General features: G+C 37.1%; 1 protein-coding gene across 14 annotated transcripts in view; it reads right to left on the bottom strand.

The window, feature by feature from the left end:
• The window catches only part of HERC4 (HECT and RLD domain containing E3 ubiquitin protein ligase 4), a 198,922-nt gene extending 178,333 nt beyond the window's left edge, over positions 1-20,589 (bottom strand). For 4 of the 14 annotated variants that reach the window (XR_013161547.1, XR_013161549.1, XM_077125127.1 and 1 more), the window contains exons 1-2: positions 20,207-20,586; positions 18,189-18,493 (exon numbers count right to left, since the gene is read on the bottom strand). Coding sequence is in view for 12 of the 14 variants with exons in the window: in XM_077125127.1 (XP_076981242.1) it covers positions 18,189-18,414 (226 nt within the window). In the remaining 2 variants the exon portion in view is untranslated. The other 10 variants (XM_077125123.1, XM_077125120.1, XM_077125122.1 and 7 more) reach the window with 10 other exon arrangements.
• Between the last annotated feature and the right edge of the window lie 687 nt (positions 20,590-21,276).

Raw genomic sequence — 21,276 nt, 5'->3', positions numbered from 1 at the left:
CACGTTTCATTCTTTTATTTTTCCATATCATTGTATCTTTCAAGTCTGAAGATGAAGGAATCCAGTTCATTTTACATATTGCTCCAATACAGCATTACCTCTAAGCATCACAAACTTGTTTTTAAATTTTCATATAATCTTAAGAGCTCCAAAAGATAATTGAAGACTAAAGTCAAAGAAGTATTTTCATGCCTAGCATGTCTGGGACCTAGTAGGAAGACACTCATTTACTGAATGACTGCCTGAACTTCAGTGCTGTATATGGAAAGTATCATCTAGGAGTGTGGCATGATTTTTTTTCAGAAGAAAGCACAGGCACAGAAAGGCTAAACAACATGCCCAAGAAAACAAAGCTAATAAGCAACAAAGCCCGGATTTGTACTCAGGAAATCTAATTCCAGAGCCTATCCTTAAAAAAAATAAAAATAAAAAAATTGAACAGGTAATATATTTACATGGTTTTAAAAAAGGCATGAAGTGAAAAATCTACCTACCATCCCTGTCCTCCAGCAATCTGATTCTTATTCCTTCTTTCCCCACCTTTGCACAGAGTAACCACTGTTATTAATTGTATATATCCTGCCAGGTTTTTCATGACTCTATAAATAAATATACGTGTGTGTGTGTGTGTGTGTGTGTGTGTGTGTGTGTATTTTTCTTTTTACCCAAAATACAAACATAGGTAGATCTTTTACTATTATATACAATGCTGCAATTAATAATCTTGTATATACATCCTTGGTACAAGTATACCTATCAGATAATTTCCTAGAAATGAAATTTCTTGGATAAAAGATAAATGTATTTATAATTCAGATATATGTTAGCAAATTATCCTCTGTACAGGTTTATCAATTTATACTAATACCAGAAACATATACAAACATGCTGACAGTCCTGCCAACAGTGTAACAAATTTAAGGATTTTTGTTAATCTGATACATGAAAAAAGGGTACCTCAATACAGTCTTTCACATTTTTCTTAATATGAATGTGGTTGAAGAACTTTTCATTTAAGAGCCATTAATGTTTCCTTTTCTGTGAACAGTTACAATCTTTTGCCCATTTTGCTATGGCTTGTTTGTCTTTATCTCAATTTCTAGGAGCGCTTTATATCAAGGAGATTAGCCCTTTGTAATATAAATCAAGTATTTTTTCATTTGTCCTTTAATTTTGTTTACAGTGATTTCTGCCTAGCAAAAATTATTTTTATTTTTATGTAGTTTAACTATCTTTTCTCCTATGCCTTTCACAATAATCAGAAAAGCTTTCCTTACTCAAAAAAAATAATTTATCCATGTTTTATTCAAGTACATTTATCACTACATTTTTTTGTATTTAAACATTAGATCCACTTGGAATGTATCCATATATATACATGGAATTAAATATGAATCTTTTTATTGTAGCTGGCCCTCTCACTTATTCCAAGACCATTTACTGAATACTCCCCGACTTGAATCTTTTCAAGTGGTTAAGAGGACTTGGGTTTATGTCTAGTCTTTATGTCCTGTTTTACTGGTTTATCTGTCGATTAGTGAGCTTATTTTAATTAGGCTTTAAAATTAAAATACATTAATACATTACTGCTTTTATTTTTCAGTTTTCCAAACTACTTTTTTTCCATATGAACTTTAGAATCTGTTTTTCTAGGCCTCAAGAGCAAATCGGTATTTTAAAACTGTTCTAATATGTATTATGTATATATTATCTACATATGTACTAATATATAATAGCTAAGAATGGTAGGGTGATTTTTGGATACTGTATAAGGGATTTAGCACAGCACATGGCACATAATGGTGTTTACCCGTTATTCTTTTTAAGTGTCAGCATTCTACTATCTAAATAATATATTCTCTAAACATTATTTGATTATTAAATTTCTCTCCAATTATGAGGTTTAAATCTTTCTTCTTCCTTTACATAGCCATAACCAATTTCTACACATTCCCTTTCCCCCTTACTCCCAATTTCAGAGGCTCACTGAATTCCCCAACCAAGAGTATAAGTAGACCTATTTTCAGGCAAAGGTAACACCAACCTATCAGTCTCTTAATTACTCTTCAAAGGATAAATGAAGGCTCAAGGTTCTTTTCTATTAGGAGTGTAGTTATGAAATCTACAGTTAAGCAATAACTGGATCATAAAGTAAATATACACTGATCAAAAAAATATACGTGGGGATCAATTGTGGAAAGCAATCTAACCTCTACTGTACTCTCATCTATTATTATGCCATCCTATTAAAAAAAATAAAGACTTAAGTCCAGTTATCTTCAGATACTTGTAATTTTACTTAGGCCCTCTTCTTAGCCTTACCCTCTTTTTTCTCCACTCCTATTTCCCCTTCACAGAAGCAAAAGTATTATCTCAGAGAGCAAGAGCTCTGGTCTATACTGCCAGCACATATTCAACTTATAGTTACAATTATTTCAGCTACTAGTGGAATCAGGAGGAATTCTTATGTGATTGCATCTTTGCAACTTCAAAAGCTTTGTCATGAAGTCAACAGGTTTGTATCAACTAAATCAGAATACTGATGAACCTATTATTAAAAGTTAAATAAGTGATCCAAGATGGCGTCTTAGTAAGGTACATGCGTCTTAGTTCCTCTGACTCCAAATCAACTAATAGGTGAACAGAAACAGTACAGAACAGCTCCCGGGGCTACAGCAGGGAATGGACACACAGCGTAACCCAGTCTGGGCTGGTTAGTCTGACTGCGAAATTCGGCTGCGGTGAGTGAGATCCCCGAGCGGCGGGCGATTTCCCAAGCAGCCGCAGCTGCAGCGGTCTGAGCTAATCCCTCCCTCCTTCCCGGGCTGGCTGAGGGACGCGGAGAGACAAGCTTCCCAGCCAAGGCGGCCGGCGCCACACTTTTGCGGGCGGCTTCGAGTCTCGGCTTCGAGTCCGCGACTACGAGTCTCGGATCAGAGGGCTATCCAAAGTCTGGGCTGGCAAGTCTGACTGCGAGACTTGGCTGCGGCAAGACCCCCGAGCGGCCGCAGCTGCAGCGGTCCGAGCTAATTCCTCCCTCCTTCCCGGGCTGGCTGAGAGACTCGGAGAGACAAGCTTCCCAGCCAAGGCGGCCGGTGCCACACTTTTGCGGGCGGCTTCGAGTCTTGGCTTCGAGTCCGCAGCTACGAGTCTCGGATCAGAGGGCTATCCAAAGTCTGGGCTGGCAAGTCTGACTGCGACTCTTGGCTGCGGCGAGACCCCCGAGCAGCGCGTGATTTCCGAGCAGCCGCAGCTGCGGCGGGCCGAGCTAATCCCTCCCTCCTTCCCGGGCCGGCTGAGAGTATCGGAGAAGCAAGTTTCCCAAGCCGAGGCAGGCGGCGCCTTTCTTTTGCGGGCGGCTTCGAGTCTCGGCTTTGAGTCCGCGGCTACGAATCTCAGATCAGAGGGCTATCCAAAGTCTGGGCTGGCTAGACTGACTGTGAGACTCGGCTGCGGTGAGACCCCCAAGCGGCGCGTGATTTCCCGATCAGTGGCAGCTGCGGTGGTCCGAGCTACTCCCTCCCTCCTTTCCGGGCCGGCTGAGAGTATTGGAGAAGCAAGTTTCCCAAGCCGAGGCAGGCGGCACCCCTCTTTTGCAGGCGGCTTCGAGTCTCTGCTTCGAGTCCGCGGATACGAGTCTCGGATAGGAGGGCTATCCAAGCCGCGGTAGCCCCCCCCCACGGGAGGCTTCCTGGTCCGGTGGGTAATCCCCCAGGCCTGCTGCGGCCCACAACCAGCCACAGGGTCCCCTCAAGCCACGGCAGCTGACGCCCCCACCACGCGCGGCCCCTGAACCAACGGAGAGAATTGGATCCGAAATCCCCAGGCCACGGAGATCGGTGACTGGGGGAGACCCATTCCAAACACTTGAGACAAACGTGTGCCACGTGCGCCACGTACTGGGCAAGATAAGAAAAACAGATCCCAGAGATTTCACAGAAAAATCTTACAACCTTTCTGGGTCCAACACCAAGAGAAATCTGAATAAATGCCCAGACGCCAGCAGCAGAAGATAACTGTCCACGCTCAAAAGATTGAGAATATGGCTCAGTCAAAGGAACAAACCAATAGCTCAAATGAGACACAAGAGCTGAGACAACTAATGCTGAATATACGAACAGAAATGGAAAACCTCTTCAAAAATGAAATCGGGGCGGGCCGCGGTGGCTCAGCGGGCAAAGTGCTTGCCTGCTATGCCGGAGGACCTCGGTTCGATTCCCGGCCCCAGCCCATGTAACGAAAACGGAGAAACAAAATACAATAAAACAAGAAAATGTTTAAAAGATGTTTCCCTTTCTTCCTCTCTTCCTTCCTTCTATCCTTCCTTCCTTCTCTCTGTCTTTAAAAAAAAAAAAAAAATGAAATCGATAAATTGAGGGAGGACATGAAGAGGACATGGGCTGAACATAAAGAAGAAATAGAAAAACTGAAAAAACAAATCGCAGAACTTATGGAAGAGAAGGATAAAGTAGCAAACATAGAAAAAATAATGGATAGCTACAATGATAGATTTAAAGAGACAGAAGATAGAATTAGTGATTTGGAGGATGGAACATCTGAATTCCAAAAAGAAACAGAAACTATCGGGAAAAGAATGGAAAAATTTGAACAGGGTATCAGGGAACTCAAGGACAATATGAACCGCACAAATATACGTGTTGTGGGTGTCCCAGAAGGAGAAGAGAAAGGAAAAGGAGGAGAAAAACTAATGGAAGAAATTATCACTGAAAATTTCCCAACTCTTATGAAAGACCTAAAATTACAGATCCAAGAAGTGCAGCGCACCCCAAAGAGATTAGACCCAAATAGGCGTTCTCCAAGACACTTACTAGTTAGAATGTCAGAGGTCAAAGAGAAAGAGAAGATCTTGAAAGCAGCAAGAGAAAAACAATCCATTACATACAAGGGAAACCCAATAAGACTTTGTGTAGATTTCTCAGCAGAAACCATGGAAGCTAGAAGACAGTGGGATGATATATTTAAAATACTAAAAGAGAAAAACTGCCAACCAAGACTCCTATATCCAGCAAAATTATCCTTCAAAAATGAGGGAGAAATTAAAACATTCTCAGACAAAAAGTCACTGAAAGAATTTGTGACCAAGAGACCAGCTCTGCAAGAAATACTAAAGGGAGCACTAGAGTCAGATACAAAAAGACAGAAGAGAGAGATATGGAAAAGAGTGTAGAAAGAAGGAAAATCAGATATGATATATATAATACAAAAGGCAAAATGTTAGAGGAAAATATTATCCAAACAGTAATAACACTAAATGTCAATGGACTGAATTCCCCAATCAAAAGACATAGATTGGCAGAATGGATTAAAAAACAGGATCCTTCTATATGCTGTCTACAGGAAACACATCTTAGACCCAAAGATAAACATAGGTTGAAAGTGAAAGGTTGGGAAAAGATATTTCATGCAAATAACAACCAGAAAAGAGCAGGAGTGGCTATACTAATATCCAACAAATTAGACTTCAAATGTAAAACAGTTAAAAGAGACAAAGAAGGACACTATATACTAATAAAAGGAACAATTAAACAAGAAGACATAACAATCATAAATATTTACGCACTGAATCAGAATGCCCCAAAATACATGAGGAATATACTGCAAACACTGAAAAGGGAAATAGACTCATATACCATAATAGTTGGAGACTTCAACTCACCACTCTCATCAATGGACAGAACATCTAGACAGAGGATCAACAAAGAAATAGAGAATCTGAATATTACTATAAATGAACTAGACTTAATAGACATTTATAGGACATTACATCCCACAACAGCAGGATACACCTTTTTCTCAAGTGCTCATGGATCATTCTCAAAGATAGACCATATGCTGGGTCACAAAGCAAGTCTTAACAAATTTAAAAAGATTGAAATCTTACACAACACTTTCTCGGACCATAAAGGAATGATGTTGGAAATCAATAATAGGCAGAGTGCCAGAAAATTCACAAATACGTGGAGGCTCAACAACACACTCCTAAACAACGAGTGGGTCAAAGAAGAAATTGCTAGAGAAATTAGCAAATACCTCGAGGTGAATGAAAATGAAAACACAACATATCAAAACTTATGGGACGCAGCAAAGGCAGTGCTAAGAGGGAAATTTATTGCTCTAAATGCCTATATCAGAAAAGAAGAAAAGGCAAAAATTCAGGAATTATCTATCCATTTGGAAGAACTGGAGAAAGAACAGCAAGCTAACCCCAAAGCAAGCAAAAGGAAAGAAATAACAAAGATTAGAGCAGAAATAAATGAAATTGAAAACATGAAAACAATAGAGAAAATCAAAAAGGCCAGAAGTTGGTTCTATGAGAAAATCAATAAGATTGATGGGCCCTTAGCAAGATTGACAAAAAGAAGAAGAGAGAGGATGCAAATAAATAAGATCAGAAATGGAAGAGGAGACATAACTACTGACCTCACAGAAATAAAGGAGGTAATAACAGGATACTATGAACAACTTTACGCTAATAAATACAACAATTTAGAGGAAATGGACGGGTTCCTGGAAAGACATGAACAACCAACTTTGACTCAAGAAGACATAGATGACCTCAACAAACCAATCACAAGTAAAGAAATTGAAGCAGTCATTCAAAAGCTTCCTAAAAAGAAAGGTCCAGGACCAGACGGCTTCACATGTGAATTCTATCAAACATTCCAGAAAAAATTAGTACCAACTCTCCTCAAACTCTTCAAAAAAATCGAAGTGGAGGGAAAACTACCTAATTCATTCTATGACGCCAACATTACCCTCATACCAAAACCAGGCAAAGATATTACAAGAAAAGAAAACTACAGGCCGATCTCTCTAATGAATATAGATGCAAAAATCCTCAATAAAATTCTAGCAAATCGTATCCAACAACACATTAAAAGAATTATTCATCATGACCAAGTAGGATTCATCCCAGGTATGCAAGGATGGTTCAACATAAGAAAATCAATTAATGTAATACACCATATCAACAAATCAAAGCAGAAAAATCACATGATCATCTCAATTGATGCAGAGAAGGCATTTGACAAGATTCAACATCCTTTCCTGTTGAAAACACTTCAAAGGATAGGAATACAAGGGAACTTCCTTAAAATGATAGAGGGAATATATGAAAAACCCACAGCTAATATCATCCTTAATGGGGAAAAATTGAAAACGTTCCCCCTAAGATCAGGAACAAGACAAGGATGTCCACTATCACCACTATTATTCAACATTGTGTTGGAGGTTCTAGCCAGAGCAATTAGACAAGAAAAAGAAATACAAGGCATCAAAATTGGAAAGGAAGAAGTAAAACTATCACTGTTTGCAGACGATATGATACTATATGTCGAAAACCCAGAAAACTCCACAACAAAACTACTAGAGCTAATAAATGAGTACAGCAAAGTAGCAGGTTACAAGATCAACATTCAAAAATCTGTAGCATTTCTATACACTAGCAATGAACAAGCGGAGGGGGAAATCAAGAAACGAATCCCATTTACAATTGCAACTAAAAGAATAAAATAGCTAGGAATAAATTTAACTAAAGAGACAAAAAACCTATATAAAGAAAACTACAAAAAACTGCTAAAAGAAATCACAGAAGACCTAAACAGATGGAAGGGCATACCGTGTTCATGGATTGGAAGACTAAATATAGTTAAGATGTCAATCCTACCTAAATTGATTTACACATTCAATGCAATACCAATCAAAATCCCAACAACTTATTTTTCAGAAATAGAAAAACCAATAAGCAAATTTATCTGGAAGGGTAGGGTGCCCCGAATTGCTAAAAACATCTTGAGGAAAAAAAACGAAGCTGGAGGTCTTGCACTGCCTGACTTTAAGGCATATTATGAAGCCACAGTGGTCAAAACAGCATGGTATTGGCATAAAGATAGATATATCGACCAATGGAATCGAATAGAGTGCTCAGATATAGACCCTCTCATCTATGGTCATTTGATCTTTGATAAGGGAGTCAAGCCAACTCACCTGGGACAGAACAGTCTCTTCAATAAATGGTGCCTAGAGAACTGGATATCCATATGCAAAAGAATGAAAGAAGACCCATATCTCACACCCTACACAAAAGTTAACTCAAAATGGATCAAAGATCTAAACATTAGGTCTAAGACCATAAAACAGTTAGAGGAAAATGTAGGGAGATATCTTATGAATCTTACAATTGGAGGCGGTTTTATGGACCTTACACCTAAAGCAAGAGCACTGAAGAAGGAAATAAATAAATGGGAACTCCTCAAAATTAAACACTTTTGTGCTTCAAAGAACTTCATCAAGAAAGTAGAAAGACAGCCTACACAATGGGAATCAATATTTGGAAACGACATATCAGATAAAGGTCTAGTATCCAGAATTTATAATGAGATTGTTCAACTCAACAACAAAAAGATAGCCAACCCAATTACAAAATGGGAAAAAGACTTGAATAGACACCTCTCAGAGGAGGAAATACAAATGGCCAAAAGACACATGAAGAGATGCTCAATGTCCCTGGCCATTAGAGAAATGCAAATCAAAACCACAATGAGATATCATCTCACACCCACCAGAAAGGCCATTATCAACAAAACAGAAAATGACAAGTGCTGGAGAGGATGCGGTGAAAGAGGCACACTTATTCACTGTTGGTGGGAATGCCAAATGGTGCAACCACTGTGGAAAGCAGTTTGGCGGTTTCTCAAAAAGCTGAATATAGAATTGCCATACGACCCAGCAATACCATTGCTGGGAATCTACTCAAAGGAATTAAGGGCAAAAACTCAAACAGACATTTGCACACCAATGTTTATAGCAGCGTTATTTACAATTGCAAATAGATGGAAACAGCCAAAATGTCCAACAACAGACGAGTGGCTAAAGAAACTGTGGTATATACATACGATGGAATATTATGCAGCTTTAAGGCAGGATAAACTTATGAAGCATGTAATAACATGGATGGACCTAGAGAACATTATGCTGAGTGAGTCTAGCCAAAAGCTAAAAGACAAATACTGTATGGTCCCAATGATGTGAATCGACACTCGAGAATAAACTTGGAATATGTCATTGGTAACAGAGTTCAGCAGGAGTTAGAAACAGGGTAAGATAATGGGTAATTGGAGCTGATGGAATACAGACTGTGCAATAGGACTAGATACAAAAACTCAAAAATGGACAGCACAATAATACCTAATTGTAAAGTAATCATGTTAAAATACTGAACGAAGCTGCATCCGAGCGAGAGGTTCTTGTTTTGTTTTGTTTTGCTTGTTTTGTTCTTATTATTATTACTTTTATTTTTTTTTCTCTATATTAACATTCTATATTTTTTTCTGTTATACTGCTAGTTCTTCTAAACCGATGCAAATGTACTAAGAAACGATGATCATGCATCTATGTGATGATGTTAAGAATTACTGATTGCATATGTAGAATGGTATGATGTCTAAAAAAAAAAAAAAAAAAAGGTCAGCACAATACTGCCTAACTGTAATGTAATTATGTTGGAACGCTGAATGAAGCTGCATCTGATCTATAGTTTTTTTTTGTTTTTTTTTCTTTCTCTTATATATTTTTGTACTTTTTATTTTTATTTGTGTTTTCTCTGTGTTATCACTTTATTTCTTTTTCTGTTGTCGTGCTATTTCTTTCTCTAAATCGATGCATATGTACTGAGAAATGATGACCATACACCTATGTGATGATATTAAGAATTACTGATTGCATATGTAGAATGGATTGATTTCTAATGTTGTGTTAGTTAGTTTTTTTTTAATTAATAAAAAAAAAAAAAAGTTAAATAAGTAAGCCATCAAACGGTTTCACCTAAACAGATGTCTCAATTTTATCTATATATTAAAAGATCAGTTTACAAAACAGATGAACTAGAGTAGGCCATCATTTAGGTTAACTTAAATTTACAAAGGTGGTTCATTACCAGGCATTTAAACAGTTCCCCAAAGGCAAAAAATTACTTCATAGGTTGCAACCACGAAAAAAATTACAACTAGATTAGCCTACTTTGAACTGAAAATAACAAAAAACTGGAAATAAAACATTTCGTATCTTCAGCCCTGATCTTGCTCTTCCACTCTGCACCGAATTTCTTACTGCTCACTGAGTATTGTCGCCAAATTCAAAACAAAATTCACCTCACCAGAATTTTTTATTTCTCCTCCTAAAACAAAACAGAGTTACTGTTCCTCCTCTTACTGGGTTTCCTACTTCTATTAATTATTCCACCAAGGATCATATTTGGCTTCTCCCAATACCCTTATATTTCCACCAGCTGGTTGCCAAAACCTGTTCATTCTTTCTCCTCCCTAATCTCTCCTTGATCTACTTGCTCCTGTTTTGTTTTAAAGAATTATGAACATGTCCCAATCAATTTCTTTACCTCCAAATTCCATCCCGCAACCCCTCCATTATAAAAACCCAATAACTCCCACTATAAATTATCAGTGGATATTAACTAAATTAAATTCAAGCTCTTTAATTTGGTTAATTCTATAATCTTGCCTCAATTCTACCTTTCTAACCATGTGGGCTCACTATTCTCAAAACATTTTAGCTAACTAAACCACTATTCCCTTAATAGTCCCCAAACTTGCCTATCACAATCTGAGCTGCTTTACCTAAAAAAGCTCTCTTCCTCATTCATTTCCCCTAGAAATTCTATACGTCTTTCCAATTCATGAGTTATTTCCCATGGAGAATATTCATCTATATTCTACTCCATCCCAAATGGTTATACTGTCCATCTGTATAACACCCTGTTTATGCATCTTATATCAGCACATTTTTATATATTTTACTTATTTGTGCATTTGTTTTATCATCCCTACCAGATTCTTAAATGATATTCATCATACGTACTCAAATGCTTGTTAAGTGAATACATTTTTTAAACTTTCATTTATAAATATCTTATGAGCATATCTACTTTGTAAAGTGAAGCACAACTGCTTGAATTTTAAAAAATAATTAAATTCGCTTATCATTCCCTCTTGGTTTCCTAAAATAAAGGATATTCTTTTTCCTAAAGAAATAAAGAGATGCAAATAAACACTAAATTTGATATATATGTTCAAGGGCTGTATCACTTAAAATGATGTGATAAAATAAATTCAAAAAATAGGAAAACAAGAATCTTGGTACATCCAAATGATGAAATATTAAGGAATCATTAATAGCCTTAAATAATATTTTAAAATATGGGAAAATACTAAATTGCTATCCAAATGCTGTTGAAAAAAATAAGTTAAGATACAAGAACATGTTCCCAGTCTATCAGAAACATGACACAGAAAAAGACCTTAAAAACAATAGTATTTATCTGTGCATGAATGCATTATAGCAGATTTTTACTTTTATTTTCCAAATTCTCTACCAAGAACACATAATACTTTTATAGTCAGAAAAAAAAATTATGAAAAACTAAAAACGAATTATTTCAGAATTGTAATAATTCCTAGCAAAGGAATAAATTGAGACTAAACATGGATATTAAAGAAATAATTTGGGTATTTAAAATAATAGATGAAAAACATATTACTAACACATTACTGAATGTTTTCTTTATGGCAAAGAAAGACTAAATTTCTGCCACACTAGAAATGAAGATAAAAGGGTAATTACAGGTAAATAAAATATTATGGTTTCAAGAATTAGCCACCCCTCTCCTCTCTCTAGCCAACACAAGCAAACTCAAACTGCCCCTCCCACCCCCCCACCCCACCCCCGTCTATGTGGGACATGACTCCCTGGGGTGTGGACCTTCCTGGCAACATGGGACAGAAATCCTGGAATGAGCTGAGACTCAACATCAAGGGATTGAGAAAACCTTCTGGACCAAAAGAGGAAAGAGTGAAATGAGACAAAGCGTCAATGGCTGAGAGATTCCAAGCATAGTGGAGAGGTTATCCTGGAGGTTATTCTTACGCATTAAATAGATATTACCTTGTTAGTCAAGATGTAGTGGAGAGGCTGGAGGGAACTGCCTGAAAACCTGAAGTTGTGTTCCAGTAGCCATGTTTCTTGAAGATGATTGTATAATGATATAGCTTTCACAACGTGACTGTGTGATTGTGAAAACCTTGTGTCTGATGCTCCTTTTATCCACCTTATCAACAGATGAGTAAAACACGGAGTAAAGATGAATAATAGGGGGAACAAATGCTAAAATAAATTTAGAGTGAAATGCTGGTGATTGGTGAGGGAGAGGGATGAGGGCATGGTATGTATGAATTTTTTTCTGTTTTCTTTTTATTTCTTTTTCTGAATAGATGCAAATGTTCCAAGAAATGATCATGATGATGAATACGCAACTATGTGATGATATTGTGAATTACTAATTATATATGTAGAAAGGAACGATCAAAACCTACGAATGTTTGCATTTGTTTGGTGTTTTTTGTATTTTTGAAAAAAATTTAAAAATAAAAAAAAAAGGATGAGACACCAAAAATCAAGAAATTTCCATTTTAACAAAAATAACTCCAATAATTTTTTTATATTACTACACACAGAAAGGGTCTTCTTTCAGGTAAAGTAACTCTCACAATTCATTAAGGTATAAAAATAATCATTGCCTCTTTATTCCATCACAGTATGGGAAAAAAATCCAGAAAAGTTAAAAGGAGATAAACCCCAAGCTCTTTAATTACGGTTTCTTTATTAATGCTACACATTTTTCTCCTCACTAACACAATCTTAGCCCAAATATACCTTTGTAATAATGTTTGAATACACTTTCCATATTAAGTTTTCTTTAATGTGTATCCCAATTATCTGATATGCTTATACCTAAGAAAAAATAATCATCTCTGAAGTGTCTTTTATTTCTTTACAGTAATTTTAAAAATACATATACAAAAAAATGACCTTAACAATAGCACTACATTTGAATGGCATATCAGGAACACCAAACCCTAAAGTCCTTACTAAGGAGAAGATGGAAACTGTACCACCTAGGCTGCCATCTGCAACAAGAGTCTTTGTTAACCGCCCAAACTGAAACTTATATATCTACTATACTCCCGTTCTTTTAAGAAAAATACATGGCTCATTTCCAATCAGGTAAAAACCCTGACATCCTAAACACAATAAGAAAATCATCAGTTCCAAACCCTTTAAAAGAAGTCTCCATTTGCTCAGATCAGGTATCTAGCACTATTACGTCTTCTTGTGGGTTAAGTGTTTAATAAAGCATTCACCAAACCAAAGCATCCTATGGAAAGATACATACATGATAGAATCGTCCCAACATAATAATCCAAGCCACCAAATCAATTACACATGGCCATTAGAATGCACCATGTAAAGTAGCACAACATTAGCAGTTAGACAACAAAGGGATATAAAATATGATATGTAATAGAGGAAAGAGAAAAGACCAGATGTTACCATAATAAGTTTATGCTAGTTTAAATATTCTTCATACCACACAGGGTTACTATGAAGTACCAAAGTAGTATCACAATGCTAATTAACATCTTGGTAAAATAATTCTTTCAACAGGCCATCAAGTAGAACAGCAAGGAAACAATCTGTATTAGAAATTGATCTGCCTCAAATAGAAGATATCACTGTAAGTAATTCTAAACATAAGCACAATTTAGTGAATTTAGGTAGGGGACTGGTAGACTCAAACTTTCAGACTCAATTTATACCTGTTCACCAGACACCTGCTTTGACTGTTTTGATAAGTTACTTACCAACTTGTGCTGCCATTTCTCCATAAATTTATCCCCTAAGATGAGGATAATTCTTGCAAACTGTCACAAGCATTTTGAAAGGAACCATGAGTTATTGTGTAATGCTCTTGAAATTCCTCAGATGTAGGTTCCTACACAAAGTAAAGTATTATTATACATCTCTCTAACAGTTGTCATCTGTTTGCATTATGATTTTTTTCCCTACCTTTGACACTGTGATTCTTGGGCACTAGCCTTTCTCAGAGTAAAGCTTCCAAAGCAAGCCTCCATTCCTGAACCAAGTAATTACTTGTTCAAGTCTTCACACAGTCCACATCTTTCTCCTCCTTAGAAGGTACCATGAAAATTAGTTTATAAAACAAAGAGTTTCTTTGTTCTCATATGCTTTGGTTTAATGAGAAATACATGGAGTGATTTTGTATTTTTAATCCACTCTTGAGTGAATAATTTTATTTTCCATATTTAGACATTAATTTCCCCATATTAATTTTTTTAATTTCAACTATATTCCAAGGAACAGTTCATTTAAAGACTTATGCTTTAAGAACAGACAGAACAAGTCAAAAACTGAAGAAGCAAACAAAACAAGCAAGTAATTGCTGCTATGTAACAAAAATGCTTTTATTGGAATCACCCAACAGTAGAAATTACCATTTGAGATACAAGAAACATAAAATCAATGCGCATCATCTTCATATAGTTGAACATAAGCTATAATAAATTTATTAACAATATACCAAAACTTTATTCTATTCCTAGCTTTGCTAATCAAAGTTATCTTTTGCTCAAGAACTATACATATATGAACTTTTAATTTGTGTTGTCACAACATTACATCCTATGTGGTTTTGAAAATGGCTTTTTTTAAAATTTATCCACAAAATTAGGAAAAGATAAAACATGGTGTCTTCACTGTGTAACCTCAGTTGTAAAACAGTAATTTTTAAAGTCTTTTTTTAACCCCCAGAATTACATTAAAATACTAATGGAAAACTTAGTTTCCTTGTGGGTAAATATTATTCTACCTTCAAAATATGGTGGGGAAAAGTTTTGTGGGATAAAGATTAAAACACAGGATTTGGAGTGGTTTCAACATGCGCTAGCCTAACGATCTTGTTAGTCTCAAATGCTTTTAGCTTCAATTTTCTCATCTGTGAAATAGGGACCATAATACCTGCCCTAAATACCTTACTAGACTGTTGTGAGGATTAAATGAGATAATCTATGCGAAAGAAATTTGTAAACCACAAAAAGTCATTTTTTAACAAAATTATACCACATTATTTACAAACTATAGTCATAAAGTAGTTATTGTTTCTAGCATGAAATAAATGGAAATTCATGTACAAAACAGTTAGGTTCATAGTCACTAAATTTTACCCATATTAGACATACAGTGAGGAAAGAATCTTTTTAAGAAAAATACACTTCCTAAGGGTTATCTTAAAATCTTCAGAAATAAGTTAATAAAGTATAAAAATAAAACTAGTAATTCATCGACATGGACTAGTCAAGCATATTAAAGAAAAAGAAATTGAGAGCCATCAGTAAAAAAAAAAAAAGTCAAGGAAAATACAAACATGAAATTGAAATAGAAGTTCACTTCTCTGGAAATAATTCAGAAAGAGAGAATAGTGAGAGCAAGGAGCACATAAACACAAGAGAGCAGAAAAGAGAATAGACATGATCTGTACCCTTGGTATAATAAACGACACCAATTTAACTTCCCATGCAGAAATGAAACCCCCTTCCATTAGGCCACAGGTAAAACCTATTTACTGTGCTGTAACATCAAGTCCTTCAGTAGGTTCTCATGACTTCCAAGAATAACTTATGAATGAAACCACCTCTTTCTCTTCCACTCCTTAGTAGTTACAGACTACTTAAGCTACTCTAAAGTAGACTAAAGATTGACTAAAGTCAATCACTGTGAAGAAAAAATTTCTTAGCCCCCTCCTTTTCTGTTTGCTTTCTTCCTGACACAAGTTTAAAGCTCTAATGAAGTAAACTATATTATTACATGGTCCTACAAACACAACCAATACACGCAGACTCACTCAATTACCAGAAAAGATTTTAAAACCAATTAAATGAAATCTAACAACTCCGTATCTTCTAATACCATCTTCAAAGTCTCAAATTTAAAAAAAGCAATAGGGAAGAAGTACATTTAAATTACTAAGGAATGATTTCAGTTGGAAGTAATTTTGGTTTAAAACATTATTAAGATTTACCGTTCAAGCACCTTAAATCAGTAATGGGTTAAAAGCTGACAATCTTATCAGAACTACATCTCCTTAAACTTCTAGCTTCTCTGACCTCTGTAACTAACGCAGGTACACTTCAATATATCACTGAACCTATAAATGCTTTTCTCAGGATCAGGATCTCTGCCTATAAAACAATTCCAGCTACATATTACTGGCTATTTATGTGATCACTGATTGAATTAAATTTAAGACTTCATTCCTTCACAAGAATCTTTATTTCTTTCCCATAATGATATTTTCCCATCTAAATTCCCTAGGTTCAAAGTACGTATCACATCACATCAAACTTCAATTCTCTCCACTTGCTTCATCCATGTACGCCTTAACTCCCAACCCAGGTTCTAAATTTCTCAAAGCCAAAGTCCATGCCTTCTGTTTCTTTTCTATTCCAAAAACTATGGAGTGTCATGGAGGATAATGAGGCAATCCTAAAAAAGTATCATATAGTAGGAAACCCACCCTCCCAGCTTTATATTACCAAATGATGCTTCCAGGAAGAATCAAGAGGATGATACAGATGTCACAATGCAATCATCACAATGTCAACATGACCATGAAGAAGAATTTTCTGCTTACATTTCTCAGAATCTCATCTAGAGTCAGAAAACTGTTGCTGGCACTATAATTTACTATTAGTGCACATGTTTATCCTTATGCTAGAGAGAACAGGTGCTTAAACATTGCTTGGCTTAAACATTCAAGATGTTTAAACCTTAATAAATTTCAGTAACTATACTCATAATTTCCATGTGCCAGCTTTGTACTTTCTACTTGCCCTGTAGCCTTGCAGAAATTAAGGCAATAAAGAAAGACTTTGGGTTATTTCTATCAGACATGTTAAGTACTAGCAGGAGTCTCAATACAAAGAAAATCTCAACCTGAAGCAGCATTCTAAGCTAAGCAAAAAAAGATAAAGGGACTCATCTGCCTCTGAGGTAGAGATCATACTCAAACACACATAGTGTTAAGTTTCCATTTATTTCCACCATCACCACCAACTCAATGCCTGAGATTATGAGTCTGACTGAATTCTGTAAAATATTCTTAGCTGTCATTTACCTTGAATCGTATAATAATTAAATCTACTGTAGTAAGTACCACTACCATTCGTCCAATAATAACAAATTACAAATTAGGGCAGAAGAAAAGAGATTAAGACTCTAACCACAAAGGTTGAAAACCATACAATATTCACAAGCTGGAAGAGTGAGGTTTGGCATGGTGGTGGAGGGTATGAAAGATGAAACATGCCTTAATTTAATACATTAATATTTTAAACCTACATTAATCTCTCAAAAGAAGACTAATAGAAACCACTTAAATCATGATGTGATAGAAAAATATAACTGCCACACAAAGCATTTGTCACTATTGTTAAAGTTAAAATATTTATCAGTATAGCTACACAGTCTTCAATGTGGATTTACGACCTTACCAGTCTTATCTGAATTAACTATTACCAAAATTGAAAACAAAATTCACATAAGGATATTTCTAAATGTGGTACTATTTGATTTTAAAATCAAATCTAGGAAAACAGTACATGAAATGTGACTAAATTCCCCAAAATTCTTATTACCCTAAAAATTATTTTAAATTTGGCTTATATAGATAACACAAACTTGGCACACACCTCATTGTCATAAAACCTTTAATAACTATTGCTATTGCTGCTACTGGAGAGTAGATTAGGGGAATAAAAGCTAGTTCCAACTAAGCCAAATACAATTATATATCTAAAATAATACAATAGAGGAAAAATGCAAATAATTAACATACATTTAAGCAAGTAAATCAAAGCAAACCAAAAAATCTTAATTTTTTTTTGGATGTATGGAAAACAACACAGAATAAGTGAAGCACTTAAAATCTGCCCCAGGTTGCTGAACAGGGCTTTTCAAAGAGAACGGACACATATTCTTCAACTATATAATCTACACAACAGAAACCTGTGCACTGCAAGCTGGTTTTCTATATCGCTTTACATTGCCATAATTAAGTTCTGAGATCAAAGCTTCTTCATACAATAAAGGGTTATAATGAAAATGTAAACAATACATTTGACTCCTAGTTTGTTTTTAAAGCTTGATAAAGAATATGGGTTTACAACCCAGGAAATTATGACATTTCAAAACTTAAATGATATAATTATTATAAATAGTAAATAAGTTTATTTTTAACTTACCGGGTTTCTTTCTGGATTTTTCATGACCTAGCTGTCCTAGATCGTTACATCCACATGTATACACCGTTCCATCATCCAGAACAAAAACAGTATGTCTGAGTCCACATCCCACATCTTGAACCTTTTTATTTATAAAAAAGTCACTTTTTCTGGGCTCTAGTACAATTTCTTCATCGATTCCACCCAAACCTAGCTGTCCAAAAGACGCATTTCCCCAGCATAACATGCTTGTATTTCTTTTGGTCTTCCAGTTTCAATAAACGGCTCCCTTCTGAAACACTGGAAAGTAGAATGTATCCTTATGTCTAGGGAAATAGGGAAAAAAAGGTAATATGACTTCAAAGGAAACAAAGTATAACTGCCCTTTAAAGTGCTAGGCACACTAAGCATTATGTAGTATACAAATCTATTTTATAATATGCTACATAGGTATCATTCAGTTTCAAAAACCAACCACTTGTATTTTCTTAAATGCATCATATAGAAATATTTAAGGAGAATACAGCCAGCTTCCACGATTCTTTCCACAATTTAAAATATATTAACTAGTTTTGACTTTCTATCTTATAAAAGATTAAAGTAATAATAATATTTAGTAAGATTTTTTTTTACTTTCCCTTTAAATAATTTCAACTGGAGGCATCTTTCCATCACCCAAAAAATCAAGTAAGCATAGTAAAAATTTAGCCAAATGAAGAAACAACCTTTAAATCTCCTTCAAATAAACAGCATAACCATATCTTCTAATACCTACCTATACATCAACAGAAACTGAAGTTCCAATCTGTAATAGAAATAAAACTAACAATGGACACTTTAAATTTACAATTTAAATGAGTCTTCCTATTAGTCATATAATTTTGCCTTAATAAGTCACAGAGAAAATGATCGCCTCATCAAGCCATATTAAGACAATCACCTCCAAAGATCACTCCAACCTCACGAAAAATTTTATCTTAAAACTAAATCAATGACCCTAATTACAATACTCATGGGAAAAAAAATGCAGTTAACATATCAAAATTCTCCCCCATATTCAACATTTTCTATGACGTGTGGTAACCGTGACTGAAATTTTTCTCCTGGGCAATATATATAATATCTACCGATGCCTCAGACAACTATTTGAGGATGGAAAAAAATCTGCAAATATCCCCAGCACTACTGATTTTTGAGACTAGAAATGGGGGCTGGAGTACTGATAGTTTGGCGAAATCTATAGAACTTTCCAGTACACGGACTGAAAATTAACAGAGTCTACTTCATCTAAACACATCGCGTTACTAAATAACACCATTACAGGAAGTCAGCCTTATTCACGTAATAGTCATCACAGTACTTACACAGAATCTGACAAGTTTCAAAACCCAGTATTAGGTTCCGGCTAGAAAAAGCCGAAGCTGTCCCATTCCACGACCCATCCACTGAGAGAAGTCTGATTTCATTCTTTGGGGGCATTAGAACTCCATAGTTTCCGAGAGTTCTGCAGCGTCTTCTCGTATTTTTTTAAGAGAAGGGAGGACGGGAAAATAACCACGAGTTCAGCGCACAGAGTTTTAACCACCCCTTTCTATTAAACGTCGGGAGAAGGACTATGGGGAAGGTGTTCCTTCACAGGCAACAGGTAGGGGAATGAGAAGCAGTTTATTCCCACCCTTCCCGGGACATGCAACCCTATCAGCTCACCGGGACCCGAAGGGAGAAATCGTCTGCACACACCCAACCTCGCGGGCCGCCCAGCCAACTACGGCAGCCGCCCGCTCACAGCAGCCGCGCAGGCCGGCCAACTAGGCTCCGCAGCTTCGGCGGCCCTCAGCCCGAAAGAGACCCTTCCCCAGGGAGGTGCGACATTCCAGCCCTGGGACCAGGGGCCCCCGACACTGCCCTCGCCCCAACCCCCCACCCCGAGGAAGCGCTGAGAAAGCACTCTGCGCCAGGCCGGCCTGTACCGCCCAGCCCTGGAGGCTCCCTCCCTAACGCCGTCACACGCCCCCGTACCAACCGGGACAACGACTCACCCGGCCCCGCAGGGCAGGGGGAGCCCAGGGCGACAGGGGTTTGCCCCTCCCCAGACAGCAAGACAGCTTGGCAACGCGGCAGCGCGGCAGCAAAGTCAGGTCTCCAGCTCCTGGACCCTTCTCCTTCAGCCAGTGGCGGCGATCACCCGGGCTCCTCCGGCGTCGGTGCCACTGCTCCCTTCTCCCTTCCCCGCCCGCTGTGAAACTTTACCGGGTTCCTCAGAAAAAAGCAGCCGCCGCCGCTGTCCAGTCCTGGGACAGCCGTCAGCAACCCGGATGGAGCGGGAGGGGCAGGGCGGGGGGCCAGCCCGGCGAAGCGCGCGAGGGGTGGGGAGAGTTAAGGGAGAGGCTGGGGAGGAGCAGGGTGAGAGGGAGGTGGCTACGCGGGGGAGGGGGAGGGGCTGGCAGGAAGTGAACCGCGGAGTGCGCAAGCGAGCCCGCCCACTTCCCTGCCTGTGCGCCGGCGCCGGAATCCTCCCCGGGCCAATTGATCCAGGCGCCTGCGCAGTGTGTCGCATTGCGTTGCTTAAAGAGCGAGATGCTCGCTGCAGAAGTTGGGATTTGGGAATGGAAATAAAAGAGGGTGTGAATGAGTTTTGTAGTAACGCTTCTCTGTGCCCAAGGGGCTTTTAATTAAGGAAATATCTTCGTTTTTTTAGTTTAGTTGGTTTCTGCTCATAGGCTTCAGTCTTTTAAATAAAATTATAATTGCTATAGAATAAAAATTATTTTATCTTAACTCTTTTCAAAGAGAATTTGAAGTAACAGATGAAGCGTCACAAAGTTTGACTAACCGCGTGAAGCCTCCTAGTTAGCCCTTAAACTCAAGTGGATCTAATCCGAGGAGGCAAGTTATATTGATGGCAATTGTTAGCTGCTCTTATTAAATGTCAGCACCACCAATTCAGGCTCCTTAGGTAGTGATGGCTCGGATCACTTTTTTAACTCTCCCCGGACGATGAAGTTAAATTACAGGTCCTCCTCACAAATATTAAGTAATGAGTATCGCTACAGATTGCTTCATAAAATCGAAGTCCAGATTCCCTAGGCCAGTGTTAACGTAATCTCTT

The sequence above is a fragment of the Tamandua tetradactyla genome, chromosome 13 (genome assembly GCF_023851605.1).
Source record: "Tamandua tetradactyla isolate mTamTet1 chromosome 13, mTamTet1.pri, whole genome shotgun sequence".
NCBI classification, from domain to species: domain Eukaryota; kingdom Metazoa; phylum Chordata; class Mammalia; order Pilosa; family Myrmecophagidae; genus Tamandua; species Tamandua tetradactyla.
The sequence above is the reverse complement of the archived record's forward strand: the minus strand, read 5'-3'. Positions and strand labels throughout refer to the sequence as shown.